The sequence below is a fragment of the Nelumbo lutea genome, chromosome 1 (genome assembly GCF_056320005.1).
Source record: "Nelumbo lutea isolate HS-2025 chromosome 1, American lotus-T2T, whole genome shotgun sequence".
Lineage (NCBI taxonomy): Eukaryota > Viridiplantae > Streptophyta > Magnoliopsida > Proteales > Nelumbonaceae > Nelumbo > Nelumbo lutea.
The window spans coordinates 108,646,278-108,661,634 of NC_142684.1; the positions used below are offsets into that span (position 1 = coordinate 108,646,278).

Sequence of the window (15,357 nt, forward strand, 5' to 3'; positions counted from 1 at the left end):
CAATAAAAATTTCTTACCTCAACCAAAAACTTATGTTTATCTTGTGCACTCCAATTCGATGGAACATCACCTGAAACCAAGTAGTTAATAATGTGGGCATACCATGGCACTTGGCTAACAGTGAACAAATGCTCGTCGGGGAAGTCATCTCGAATGAGTGGATCATTATCAACAGAATTATTGAACTTTAATCGAGACCAATGATCAACCACTACATTTTCAACACCCTTCTTTTCCTTGATTGTTAGATCAAATTTCTGCAAAAGCAAAATCCACCTAATCAAGCAAGCCTTAGAATCCTTCTTAGAAAGAAGGTGCTTAAGAGTTGTGTGGTCAGTAAACACAGTTAGGTGAACCAATGAGATAACCACAAAATTTATCCAAAGCAAAAACAATAGCTAGTAGCTCCTTTTCAGTTGTAGACTAATTCCTTTGAGTACTATTAAGAATTCTACTAGCATAATAAATAACAAAGGGCTTCCCCTCCCTTCGTTGACCTAAAACAACTCCCATAGCATAATTACTAGCATCACACATAATCTCAAATGGAAGGTTCCAATCTGGTGACTACATGGTCGGTGTAGTGCTTAACTTAGTGATGAGTGTTCTAAAATCTTCACACTCTGGGGTCCATTCAAACTCAGCATCTTTGACTAGGAGGTTACATAATGGTTGGGCTATAGAAGAGAAATTCTATATGAACCTCTTATAAAGGCTAGCATGTCTGAGAAAAGACCAAACTTCTCTTACCATTTTGGGTGTGAGTAATTGAGAGATCAACTCCATCTTGGCCTTGTCAACCTCTATTCTCCTTTCAGATACGATGTGTCCCAAAACAATACCTGAAGACACCATGAAATGGCATTTCTCCCAATTAAGCAAAAGTCCTTTTTCTTCACCACTTATTCGAAGTTGGGTTGGTAACAGTATAACATCTTTGTAGATATAAATTCTATTGAGCAGCATTTTGTCAAGAATATCAACAATGGCTATCAAAGTCCTAGGGAAAGAACTAAATTTTTTGTTGTTTAACATATAATATTTTGGATGCTGAATTTTATTCTAGGATGGAAAGAATTTTAAAGCATAATGGAGAAATTCTAAGTACATTGAACAATGAAAACCAATTTTGTCCTAACATTTATTTAAGGATTTTATTGGGTGCATTGCATCTTCTAGTGGTGCTAATGTGGGTGGTGGTTAAATTTCATTGGTCATGGCTTATCCGGTTTTGTTTCCTAGGAATTAAACCAGTTTTTGTGTCTGGTAGGTCGATAAACTAAGTTGGTTCATGCTGTTCCAATTTGGGATTGGTCATAAGTTCAGTCCTACAAGTTCGTCCATGGATCCAATATACCAGGCCCGAGCTTTTTTATTTCAGGTTAGGATCGGGAATTTTTGTAAATGCCAAGCCCGAGCCCAAACACCAACCCATTTAATCAAGCTTGGGTTGGTGACAGTGGAACATCTACATATAGATTGATTCTATAAAGCTAGATTTTGTAAAGAATATCAACAATGACTATCGTGGTCATGTGCAAGAATTATATCATTAACAGTTGAGTTCAAAATTTTTGGAATGTTGTGTTTCATCCATGGGTAGAAAGGATTCAAAAACTTAATAAAGGATTTTTTTAGTACAACGAATAGAGGAAACCAAATTTGTTCCAGCATTTACTTTACGATTTTATTGAGTATATTGCAACTTTAAAGATGCTTGTGCTAGTTGAGGTTTAATTGTGGAGGTCGTGGGTTACCCAGTTCCAATTTCCTAGGATTAAACCTGTTAATGGGTTGGGCTACCCAGCAGGCTGTCTTGGCCTAGCCCATTCTAAGTCAGGATTGGACTTGCATTTAGCCCTATTACTTCGTACGAGGATCTAAAGTATTGGAACCAACTATATTTGTCATCTCATGCTAGGGATTTTTCATGAATGCCTAGCCCAATATCAAGCCCACTAAACCAAATTTGAGTTGGTGACATTATAACATCTTTGTAGATATAAATTCTTTTGAACAAAATTTTGTCAAGAATATCAACAATGGCTATTAAGATCCATGGGAAAGTACTAAATTGCCTATTGTTTAATTGATAATATTTTGGACACTAAGATTCATTCTAGGTTGGAAAGGTTTTTAAAACATAATGGTGAAATTTTGAGTACAACAAACATAGAGAATCAATTTTGTCCCAGCATTTATTTAAGTATTTTATTAGGTATGTTGCAACTTCTGGAGATGATAGTGTGGGTGGGGGTTAAATTTTGTTGGTCATGACTTATCTGGTTCCATTTTATAGGAATTAATCCAGTTTTTGTGTTAGGTAGATTAATAAACTAAGTTGGCCCAGACCGTTCCAAGTTGAGATTGGTCATGAGCTTAGACACACAAGTTCATCTACAGAACCAATATACCAAGCCTAAACAAATTTTTTCAGGTAGGACACGGGCCTTTTGGTAAATTCCTAGCATGGGCGGGAGCCACAACCCATGTAATTACACTAAGGTTTGCGATGGTGGAACATATGTGTATATATTGATTCTACTAGCATGGATTTTGTTAAGAATATCAATAATGGCTATCCTGGTCCATGTGTAAGAACTATATCATTAACAGTTGAGTCTAAAATTTTTCAAATATTGTGTTTCATCCATGGATACAAAGGATTCTAAAACATCGTAGTTGATTTGCGAGTACAACGAATAGGGAAAACAAATTTTGTTCCAACATTTACTTCAGGATTTTATTGCGTATGTTGCAATTATGGAGATGCTTGTGCTGGATGAGATTTAATTGTGTTGGTTGTGGATTACCTGACCTAGGATTACAACTGTTAATGGGTTGGGTAACCCGACAAGCTGTCTTGGCCCGACCTGTTCTAAGTCGGGATTGGACTTGCATTTAGCCCTATTTGCTTGGACAAGGATCCAATGTATCCATACTAACTATATTTGTCATATAAGGTTTAGGCTTTTTCATAAATGTGCAACCCAATCAGAGCCCACTTAACCGAACTTTTGTTGGTGGCAATATAACATATTCATAGATATAAATTCTATTGAGAAGGATTTTGTCAAGAATATCAACAATGGGTATCAAGGTCCTTGGGAAAGAACTGAATTATCTATTGTTTAATCTATAATATCTCTTACGCTGAGTTTCATTTTAGGGTGGAAAGGATTTTAACACATAATGGAGAAATTCCGAGTACAATGACGATAGAAAACCAATTTTGTCCCAACATTTATTTAAGGATTTTATTGGGTATGTTGTGACTTTTGGAGATGCTAATGTGAGTGCGGGTCAAATTTCGTTGGTCATGGATTTTCTTGTTCCATTTACTAAGAAATAAACCAGTTTTTGTGTCAAGTAGGTCGATAAATTGAGTTGGCCCAGACCATCCCAAGTTGGGCTTTTTTGTAAATGCCCAGCCCAAGCCGAGCCACTTATTTCTGCAATTTTTATGCTGAAAGAATTAATAATTGAATGGAGGAAAGCCCAAACATAGGTCCAAAAACCCCAAGCCCAAGTTCCTTGACCCAAGTATGAGTGCTGATTCATTTCCCGTTTTACTTTGAATAGGGTCTGGTGTTTTGGGCATATCTTTCTCTATAGATGTTGAAATTTGATGATTCTAGAAGATATGGACAGCTAAGAGATAGGTCTACAATTCATCTCTGATAACTTATATTAAATCAATATTTATCAAGGCTAAAATTAGGAGATAAGATGCAGGTCTGGGCTGAGCAGATTGAGGAGCCTGGCAGCACAATAAAAAGGGAAAAATCTGACCTAAAATGGGGATGACTTCTAGAGGTTATTTTGGAATTATTTTCTTAGTCTTTCATAGAGGAGAAAAGGGGAGAATGATGTCCAAGCATGGCTAAAGATTCAACAAGTCTAGGGAGGATCTTGATCGATGTGTTTTACTTGTTATTTAGTTTGATTCCTTGAGAGACTTCAATGTTTAATTTTGTTATTGAGAGACTGGTTTTATTATTTTTTTTGATGAACCCAGAAGTTATATTCTTCAATTTCCATATAAGATTATCCATGCTCTTTTTATGTACAATTTTTTAGAACATAATTGATTAGGTAGATTTATTTTATGGATCGATCCTTTACTGCAATACTGTTGGTTTGATATATTGTCATTCTTGGATAGCTTGTAAGAATAGATCATTATGTTCTTCATTAAAATTAATTTTCTCAAAACAAATACTTTTGGTCTTGTTGTTGGCTTTTAATGTTATAATTTCCGATTATTTGTTTGGGATGTGAAACTTGCAATTGAGTAATAAATAGAATTCAAAGTTGAGAACGGTTGAACAAATCGATCAAGTGAATCTCGAAGACTTGTTCATCGCAATACTACTTTTAATCCTTTAATCATTGTTACATTTATTTGAATATTCTTATTCTTATTTTTAGAAAATCATTTTTTTAGGTTATTTGTTCTTAGTGATAACTCCTTTTGTTGGTTTAATTATCTTCTTTGTGGATTTGACACCTAAAGCTATGCTTCAACAACCACTTAGCCAAGGGTAATAATTTTGGGCGAGACACAAAATTTAGCGTTGTTGCTAGGGAGGCCAAACCAACAGCTGAGTTTGAACATTCTTTACTTCTCTTTTATTTCCTTTGTTTGTTTCATTTTCTTTAGTTTTATTTTATTTTCTTGATCTCATTTTCTTTTTCTTATTATTGTAAGATAAAAAAAAATAGGATTCTGAATAGATCCACCACCACTCCTTGAAGAAGAAGAAGAAGAAGCATCTAGTTCATCTTTTGATTCTGAAACCATGAGTCAACACCAAGACAACCCTGTTAGGTCTTTAAAAGACTACTTGCACCCCACCCGGATAGTCATACCATCATGCATCATTTTCCCTCCGAATACACCACAATTTGAGTTCAAACTTGGAATGATCTAACTCTTGCCTAATTTCCATGGTTTAGACAACGATATTCCATATATGCATATTAGGGATTTTGAATAGGTAGTGGCCACCTTCTATAACCGAGCTAATATTGCAGACATTGTTAGGCTGAAAATTTTCCCTTTTTCCTTAAAAGAGAGAGATAAGAATTGGCGATACTCTTTGAGACCAAGATCCATAGGTACATGGGCAGAGATTACCCAAGCTTTCTTTAACAAGTACTTCCCGCACCATAAGACCAACAAACTTAAGAGACAGATCTCAACCTTTTCTCAAAAGGATAGTGAAACCTTATACCAATTCCGAGAGAGATTCAAAAGTTGGAGGTTAGTTAGCTATTTCTATGAGGGTTTAACCAGTAGTGAGCACCAATTCATAGAGATGATGTGTAATGGGGAGTTTTTGCAAAAGGATCCTGAAGAAGCCATAGATTATTTGAATGAGTTAGCTGAAAAAGCCCACATGTGGACTAGGCTTAGTGCTACTGATAGTACTAACAGGTCATGTCCAACCGGGATTTACCATCTTAAGATGGAAGACAACCTCAAAGCCCAATTAGAAGCTATAACTATGGAACTTGAGGCCTTAAAGATGAGAAATAATAAAGTCACCCACATGGTCGCCAAGGTAGAAACTCAAACTTCATGTTTTTTCTATAGGGGATTAGATCACTTAGCTCAGGATTGCCCAACCTATGGTGAGATGAGAGAGGTTTATGAAGAACAATGTAATGCCTTAGGAATGTATAGGAAACCTTTCTCACCCTATTCAGTGACATATAACCCTAGTTAGAGGAACCATCCCAATTTATAGTTGGAAGACTGATAAGAACAGACCCACATCATCCAACAATAATTGGAGTGTAGAGGCGCAACCATTCAGATTTCATCCTGCACCTCAATACAATGCTTGACAAAATAGGAACCCTTTAGAGGAAATAGTACAAGCATTTATGGAAGCATAGAATAAGACTAATCAAAAGTTTGAATTTGTTCTTACGAAGGTGGTCGAAGAGAACAAGGATATCAAGAGTTAGATAACTAAGCTTACCAATGCTCATACTGTACAAGAGAGAGGCAAAATTCCAACTCAGCCTCAGACCAATCTGAAGGGGGTACATATGGTACAGGTATCCACCTCGCACAAATGTCACCGCTCCAAGCAAAACTGAAGATGCCCCCTCAAAAGAGCCTGAAAAGGAGGTTACGGTCCAAGTGCCTTTTCCCCAAGCTCTCAGATCTGGAGGCAAATTTTCAAACAACTAAGGTGAGATTTTGGAACATTTGAAAGAAGTTATGATTAATCTACCTATGTTGCATGTGATTAAGTAGGTACTAGCTTATGCCAAGGTGATCATGGATCTATGCACCATGAAAAAGATACACCATGTCAAGAAAACTACATTTTTTATAGAACATGTAAGTGTGATGATTAAGTAGAAAACACTACCAAAGTACAAAGATCCTAGGTGCCCCACAATTGCCTGCCATATTGGGACACAAGAGTTCAGTCAAGATCTCTTGGACTTAGGAGCAAGTGTAAATTTAATGCGTTATTCAGTTTACTTGCAGTTAGGTCTTGGAGAGATAAAACCCACATCCGTGGTGTTACAGCTGGCTAACCGTTCTATTCAAAAACCAATGGGGATAATAGAAGACATTTTGCTTCAAATTGATAAATTCTATTATCCTATTAATTTTTTGGTTTTAGATACTCAATCTGTGGTTGATAGTGAGTCAAAGATTCTGCTTATTTTAGCAAGGTCATTCCTTGCTATAGCCAATGCTCTTATTAATTGTAGGAATGGTTTGATGAAGCTTTCATTTCGAAATACAAATCTTGAGGTGAATATTTTTCATGTTGGGAAGTAGCCCCGAGACGAGGATGAGTGCTATCATACCTACATGATAGACTCTTTCATTATAGAGGAAGTAGATGAAAGGGAAAATTTTGAATCTTTAGAATACCTCCTCTATGATTCTGATTTGAATTCTGAATTTTTGTTTTATCCTATTAATGATGTTTCTAATATTTCCTCTATTTCTAATGACATGCAAGATAAGTAGAAGAAGTTTTGGCAACCACGCTTTGAGGAGTTGCTGCATGAGAGAGACCAGTCGAAGCCATCTTCTATGGAGACACCAAAAGTAGAGTTGAAACATGCATTTTTTGGACCACGTGATACCTTTCCTGTTATAATATCTTCTGAACTTAGTGTTGAGCAGGATGAGAAATTGATAAATCTATTAAGAGAACATAAATTTGCACTAGGTTGGACCATAGTTGACATTAAAGGTATAAGCCCACTGATATGTTCCCATAGGAGACACCAAAAGTAGAGTTGAAACATTCATTTTTGGGACCACGTGATACCTTTCTTGTTATAATATCTTCTGAACTTAGCGTTGAGCAGGATGAGAAATTGATAAATCTATTAAGAGAACATAAATCTGCACTAGGTTGGACCATAGCTGACATTAAAGGTATAAGCCCACTGATTGTTCCCATAGGATTCATTTGGAAGAAGGAACTATTCCACATCGAGACCCCCAAAGAAGATTAAACCCAATAATGAAAGAAATTGTTAAAAATGAGGTCTTAAAATTGTTAGATGCAAGAATCATATATCCTATATCTGACAATAAATGGGTTAGTCCTACACAAGTTGTGCCAAAGAAATCAGGGGTCACAATAGTTGAAAATGAGGAAGGAGTTATTGTTCCTACTATGGTAGTGACTGGGTGGCATATGTGCATTGACTATAGGAAACTTAACGCAGCCACCCGGAACGACCATTTTCCATTGCCATTATTAACCAAATCTTAGAACGTGTGGTTGGCCATCATTTCTATTGCTTTCTTGATGGTTATTTAGGTTATTATCAGATTGAGATAGCATTAGAAAATCAAGATAAGACTACTTTTACATGTCGTTTTGGTACTTATACTTTCCGTAGGATAACATTTGGTTTATGTAATGCTCCAACTACTTTTCAACATTGCATGCTTAGTGTATTTTTTGATATGGTTGAAAAATGCATGGAAGTTTTTATAGATGATGTGACTGATTTTGGTGATTACTTTGATTCATGCTTACTTAACTTGAAAACATATTTGATTAGGTGGGCTCGAGATTGGGTTGGGAATTTATGAAAAAGCCCTAGCCCGAACTGACAAATATTGTTGGTTCTGATACATTTAATCCTCGTACGAGCTAATGGGGCTAAATGCAAGTCCAATCCCGACATAGAACAGGCTGGGCCAAGATAGCTTGTTGGGTTACCAAAGCCCCTAAAGGTGTAATCCAGGTAATTAGAACTGGGTAACCCACGACCATCGCAATTAAACCTCAACCAGCATAAGCATCTCTAAAATTGCAACATACCCAATAAAATCCTAAAGTAAATACTGGAACAAATTTGGTTTTCTCTATTCGTTGTACTCAGAAATCCTCTACTATATTTTATAATCCTCAACTGTTAATGATATAGTTCTTCGACATGAATTATGATAACCATTGTTGATATCCTTAACAAAATCTAGCTCAATACAATGAATATATACGTAGATGTTCCACCATAACCAACCCAAGGTTGATTAAGTGTGTTGAGGCTTAGGCTCAGATTGGGCATTTGAGAAAAAGCTCGAGCCCAAATTGAAAAAAATAGCTCATCTCCGATATATTGGATCCATGGACGAACATGCGGGATTAAACTCATGACCAATCCCAACTTGGAACGGTTTGGGCCAACTCAGTTTATCGACCTACTAGACACAAAAACTAGTTTAATTCCTAGGAAATGGAAACAAATAAGCCATGACCAACGAAATTTAACCACCACCCACATTAGCATTTCTAGAAATCACAACATACCCAATAAAATCCATAAATATATATTGGGACAAAATTGGTTTTGTATGCTCATTGTACATCGAATATCTCCATAATGTTTTAAAATCATTTGCACCCTAGAATATCTCAATAGAATTTATATCTACGAATATGTCAGGCAGTCAGCAACCCAAGTTTGATTAAGTGGGTTTGAGATTGTGCTAGGCATTTATGAAAAGCCCAAGGCCGAGCTAACAAATATAGTCGGTTCTGATACATTGGATCCTCATATGAGATAATGATGCTAAATGCAAGTCCAATCCTAAATTGGTGTTAGATAGTGTATGCCCTTAGCTCCAATCAGATTGAAGTACAATATGACTTTTATTGTAAATGAATAAAGTACATATTTGATCCATGTTATAGTGGTGTGTTTCTGTGTAATACCCTTAAACTAGACACTTATGAGACTCATGTTAGTTTAGAATGTTCACAGCTGTTGGATAAGTCTGGGGAGATTTATCCTGCTAAGGCTGACACTGATGTGCCGCCAAGTGTTGGGGTGGCCTGTCTCAACTGCCAGGGTGAGACCCGAGGTGCATGTAGTGTAGGTTTACATTAAACCTTGAACCAGACCAGATTTTCAGTATTGCCCTGGACCTTGGTGATTAGTGGGCAAAACTGGAAAGTTACACCTGATCCCTAGATTCAATTATGATACTGCACTAGGTGTCGAATTGGGCTGTCTTTGATATGCCAATCAATGAGATCCTTAGCGGGAGTCAAAACCTGGGAATGTTGGGATAGACCGAGAATTCATCCAAGTAGGTGATCATAGGGACAGGATCAGCCCCTTTGTCGGACAAAGGTAATGATCAGGTATGCACTCTCTTTGATAGAAACCAAAGCTATTGGCAGCCAATTTCAATCATTGAAATTTGTTTTTGCAAAATATATTTATATAAAGATATACATATATATTACGATTTCAAAATGTTTGCAAAAGGTTTTAATTCCCGGGATCCATGTGAGTAGAGAGTGCAACACTGTTCCTTGCAGCCGAGGGAGAGGTCCTCTCTTGTTGGGTTGTGTTTGATCATTATGAGCTGATAGGTTAAGTGTAAGACCATTGACGGTAATACCTGATGGGCTAATCTTGCATCTGCCCACAGTCCCTAGGTTTTTATAAGGTGGTTTGGCCTAGGGACCACTTAGTGTAAGTGTTGGGCCCATTAAGAGTCCATGTGATGGGCTTTAGGGGGTTGACTGTCTTTTCAGTGAATTCGGCTAGGCCATGTAATCAAGGTTGGGCTGAACCCATGTGGCTGATGTGTAGATCAATGTTTGGGTCCCACGCCATACAAGGAAGCCCAACTGGGTAGTAGTTTGGAAGGTTAATGAGCACACAAACTTATTGGGCCTAAAGCCTATTTCAAACTAGTTTAGTTGGACTAATTAAAGAGGGGCGGATCTGGGATTGGATCAGCAGATAGGATAGGGTCTTACCCTATCAAATCAGAAAGTTTAGATCTGAATATAGATTTGGATCTAGAAACCTCCTAATGAGATTAGGAGAGAGCTTATCTAATCTGCAGATAAGATAAGGATTTATTCTTATCACTTAAAGAGAGTCCATATTCAAATAAGGATTTGAATCAGGAAACTCCTAATGGGATTAGAAACTGATCTCTTTAAGCCTATAAAAGGAGGAGGGGGCGAACCATTCAGTTCATCCTCGCAATTCCAAAAATCTCAGAGATTAGATCTCAAATCACCTAGAGAGAAGACAACAACAGTGTGACTACGCCATCTTCTCCCTTCATTTCCTCCAGTTGCCGCCATAGCCAGTTCAATCTCCATTGTTGTAGGAGAAATCAAGAAGCATTCTTGATATTTCTAACACATTGACACCTTGTATGCATGTGAGGAGACAGGCTAAAGATGCATAGAAAAATAAATTCAGCAACTAGTTTTCTAAGCAATTTGAGTATAATAGGATTCAGCCTTGGTTTGGTGAAATCCCAAAGCAATTCACAACCTCTCTTGAGCACATGTTCAATCTATGCATGAGTGACGGTTCTTCTATCTCTGGCAAGAATCTAATCCCCATGCATGCATTTAGATCTAGCAATTCTAGGGCTTCATTTCAGCTGGATGATCATCAACTCAGCTAAATGAACACCAACTGAATTGTGCAAGTTATCTCTAACATTGCACTCAATTCGGCTCTTGATTGGCAGATCTGAATTCTTAGTCTTTTTTCAAGCACTCTAGGAATTCCAAGAAAGAGGAACAATTCGGCCAGACTGAATTAAAGCTACTAGAATTCTTTCTCAAGTAATTCAGGTATTACAAGTTCATGATCTGAAATCACAGATCCGATTTTAAAGAATAGCAATTTGGATATCACTATTTCATGATCTGAATTTATAGATCTGAGATTGGAAAATAGCAATCCAGACCTTGTAAATTCATGATCTAAAATTTCAGATATGAGGTTCGGCCAACAATCCACAATTAAAATTCCAAACAAGAAACTTCAAGATTGAATCTACTTTACTCGAATGAACTTAGAAAACAAATTACAGAATTGAATTTACATAAAACAAGTTTTGATTACAGCAAGAAAGGAAAATTTGATGGAGAAATTACATAAATCTTAGATGAATTCGATTACCAAATTGTGTAGAAATCAAGTGAGGATGAAACCTTGATCTCCAATTGCTTTCTCCCCCTTCGAATTCAGCTTCTTCTTCTCTTGAAGTTGCTTGTTCCTCCTCTCTTCTCCTCCCTTGCACCTATCTCTCTCTCTTTTTCTCTCTTAGAACAAAATCTCAAGGAGAGTTTGAAATCAGATGTTGGACCATTTTCCCCCTCTAGAGGCCTCCTTATATAGGCTTTCAAGGAAGCTCTTGCCTCTTCTTGAAGTCTCTAGAATTGGGTGTATTACACCCCTCATGAACCTTCTAGAGTGCTCCCTCCTTCTCTTCAAGAAACTTCTAGGAGTTGCCACCCCTAGCTCCCTTTGGGCTGCTATTTGGGCTGTAACTTACCTTGCTTTTGAGCACATGTAGGCTGCACTCTAGGCTATTCTTTGGGCTGAAACTGGGCTGGGCCAAAATTTTCTTCTTGCTAGGCTTCTTCCCTTGAGTTTTCCAAAGAGTTAGCTTGCATTACTTGGGCCGAATGGAAACTCCCTTGCTCTCAAGGCTGGGTTGGGCTGAACTTGATAAATTTTGGGCTTTTTTTTTTTTGCTTTTGCCTTCTTTTTCTTGAGTTGGCTACCCCTGAAATCTTTATTGCAATTAAGCTAAAAATAGGGAAAATTTAATTAAGCCAGCATAAAATTTCATGCAAAAACCTCATAAAAATATAGATAAATTGTAGGTTCATCAAATACCCCCACACTTAAGCTTTTGCTTGTCCTCAAGCAAAGATATCAGCCATAAACTGAACATTCCCCCCTTCTGTTCTCACTATTTACTTGGTGAACTTTTTAAGATAGAAATGCATTGAGTAGAACTTTTTAAGATATCAGCCAACTGTTATAAGTGCTCAACTCTTATTCTTGTAAATTACCATTTAACATATATAAGATCCAAGGAAAGGAAATACGAATTTCATCAAAGTCCAACCTTCACTCCCAATTAATATATAATTCAACTCCTTAATTGTCAAAGTTAATAATCAAATTACACTAAGTTTCACATTTGTAACTTTGTCTTAATGAGAGTTCAACTTAGTATGCCCACTTCCTCAACTATCACCATCATTACTCATTTCTACGGGTAAGTGCATTTTATGCTCCATCTCACCCTTTTCTTTTTTTTTGTGTGTGTGAGTTTATTTTATGCTCCATCTCACACTTTCTTTTTGTGTGAGTGCATTTTATGCTCCATCTCACACTAGTCACATGCTTGAGGTAGATAAAAAAAAAAAAACTCGTGTTCTAAGTTGATTGTTTTACTATTCAACTCAAAATAGCGGAGTCATTTTGGGTTGAATCTCATGTATCAGTAATTCAGATGTGCACTAGCTTCCTTGACCATTAACAATGAAATCAAATGCTTTCATACACATGAAGGTAGTTAGGGCTGGTCATGCTGAAAGACATATTCAGTTCCCCTTTTCTCATGCATATATCAAACTGGGTTATTCACAAGAATAAAATCTTTAACAAGTACATCAATCTCCTTAACTCATTGTATTCCTTCTTAAAAATCACCTAATGAATAGCAATGAACTTGGGGGGTCCAGTTTACTTGGATATGTCATTGCCTACAAATGTGTGTTGGGTGAATGAGGTGCATGGCTTCAGCCCCCAAAATTCTAGTTCTCAGGCTCACTCCCCCAAACTTAAGATGAACATTGTCCTCAATGTTCGTAGTGTTAGGGAGTAACAATAAAACTAGCAAGAGCATCATCAAGTAATAGGTGTTTAGAGGACTTCCCTGAAGATCATTCTTAAATTCTGCAATATGTTGTCGATGGAAAACTTCTTCTACTAGAAATCACTTGCAAACTAGAAGAGGAGATCAGTATCTTTATTCAATTAAATTCTAAGAAAAACTAACTAAACTTAAATGCTATGAGAAAAATAAAAATAGAAAGCAAGTAGGATAGTTTATGACTAAGTATCTGAATTGGGAATTCTCCCAACAGCCTCTTGTTCCTTTGGGTTTACCACGGTGTTACTAGGTAAGGTACCCGAAACCCTTTTTGAAATCCTCTGTGCCAGCTGCCCAACCTGAGTTTCCAAGTTCCTTATTGATGTTTTGTTATTCTAAAATCTAGTTTTTGCACTATCTATGAACTTGGTCATTAGCTCCTCCAAGTTAGATTTTGGTTCTAGCTGATGAAAGTTTTGGTGGAAAGGCTTAGGTGCATGCTGATTCTGCCATGGCTGATTCAGGTGGCCTTTCCATCTGGGGTTATGGGCATGATGGTACTGATTTCCTAGCTGTCTTGTAAAGTTGCCAACAAAGTCTACTTGTTCTGTGGACTGAAAAGACTGATTGCCAACTTGGCATTCAGTGCTATTATGGCCTCCCCCACACTTATCATACTGTACATGCATAGCTGCCATCTGCATCTCATCAAATTTTTTGCTAAGTGCTCCTATTTGTGTAGAGAGAGCTATGTATGTATCCACATTATGAAGGCCATGCTGCTTTCTAACTGGTGTCCTTTTTGAATGCCATTGGTAGTTATTGGCTGCCATCTCCTCGATGAGTGCATGGGCAACCTCGAGAGTCTTATTGTTTATGGAGCCCCCAATTGCTGCATCTAAGATGGTCTTGTTTGAATCGGTGAGACCATTATAAAATGTTTGCACCTGCAGCCAAATCGGAAGGCCATGGTGAGGAACCCTCCTTAGTAGCTCCTTGTAACGTTCCCAGGACTCATAGAGAGATTCCCCCTCTTGTTGGAAAAATGTAGTAATATCATTCCTCATTTTTGCAGTTTTAGAAGGGGGAAAATACTTAGAGAGGAATCGGCAAGCGATTTCATCCCACGTCGCTATAGATCCTACCGGTAATGAGTTCAACCAAGCCTTGGCTTTATCCTTCAAAGAAAATGGGAATAACCTCAGCTGGATGGCAACATCACTTATCCCATTTTGTTTGAAGGTGTCACAGATTTCCAAGAAGTTAGCAATATGGGCATTCGGATCCTCATGGGCCATACCACAAAATTGAACCGTATTTTGTATCATTTGGATTATGGCTGATTTAATTTTGAAGTTATTGGCAGCAATAGTTGGCCTGATAATGCTGGAGGTAGTTCCGGTAAGGGTGGGCTTAGCATAATCCATCATAGCTCTTTGTTCAGCCATTTCTTCTGCTTCTTGTCTGACTTGCCTAGCAGCTCTCAAATGGACATGGAGAGTCTGTTCAATCTCTGAGTCGTAAAGGATCTCCTCTAGTTCAGGTTTGCTTGTCATAAACTGTAAAGGTCAAAGCAATAAAAAGGCCAATATTCACAAAAGAAAATAAATAACTAATCTTATTACAACTGAAAATGTATAGTGAATTATTGGAATACAAAAACCTACATCCTAAAATAAATAAATGTAGCTAACTAAAAGCAGATCTGAACCAATATATTATTCAATATACAGAATTGAAATCTCAGTAACCAGGTCTGAAATCAGCTAGCTACTGCAATTTACAAAAAAAAAAGAAAAATTCTTAGTAAACAGGTCTGAAATTAGTAACCTCTGAGAGTAGAACAACAGTTTACAAATTCCTTCTCTTCACATTGCTAAAATTAGTGATGAGATTACACAGATCTAAACTGCTGAGACTTGAAATCTCAGTAGCTATTGAGAACAGTAATATACAGATCTGAAATCAGTGTAAATAGGATCGTGAGATAGCAATTCAGACATCAGTTCTACACAAAATTGAGATCAGATATGAAATCTTAGAAGCTACTGAAAACAACAATATATAACAGCAGCTACTGATACTTAGAACAGTTGTGCCTGCTATTGAGATCAAATCTGAATTTGGTAGCCACTGAGAATAGTACAGTTGTGTTCAGATCTGATTGCAGAAGTGATAGGTAAGGTAATCAGATCTGA

At 37.1% G+C, this 15,357-nt stretch overlaps 1 protein-coding gene and 1 non-coding gene across 2 annotated transcripts; both read left to right on the plus strand.

Moving 5' to 3' along the window:
- Positions 1-5,321: 5,321 nt before the first annotated feature.
- LOC148876699 (uncharacterized) lies at positions 5,322-6,811 on the plus strand. Its single transcript, XM_088967949.1, has 3 exons — positions 5,322-5,567; positions 6,272-6,358; positions 6,512-6,811. The coding sequence occupies exons 1-3, from the start codon at positions 5,322-5,324 to the stop codon at positions 6,809-6,811; spliced, it is 633 nt and encodes a 210-aa protein (XP_088824075.1).
- A 7,311-nt stretch (positions 6,812-14,122) lies between these two features.
- On the plus strand, positions 14,123-14,229 carry LOC148876700 (small nucleolar RNA R71). The gene has a single exon (XR_016106364.1). It is a non-coding gene; the product is annotated as a small nucleolar RNA R71 (small nucleolar RNA).
- Positions 14,230-15,357: the final 1,128 nt, after the last annotated feature.

Excerpts from the sequence above, each read along its gene's own strand:
- LOC148876699 (XM_088967949.1), top strand. The coding sequence starts at position 5,322 with ATGATGTGTAATGGGGAGTTTTTGCAAAAGGATCCTGAAGAAGCCATA. Across the intron at positions 5,568-6,271 it reads TCACCCACATGGTCGCCAAG|GTACTAGCTTATGCCAAGGT; the intron begins GTAGAAACTCAA and ends GTGATTAAGTAG. Across the intron at positions 6,359-6,511 it reads CTACATTTTTTATAGAACAT|TTAGGTCTTGGAGAGATAAA; the intron begins GTAAGTGTGATG and ends GTTTACTTGCAG.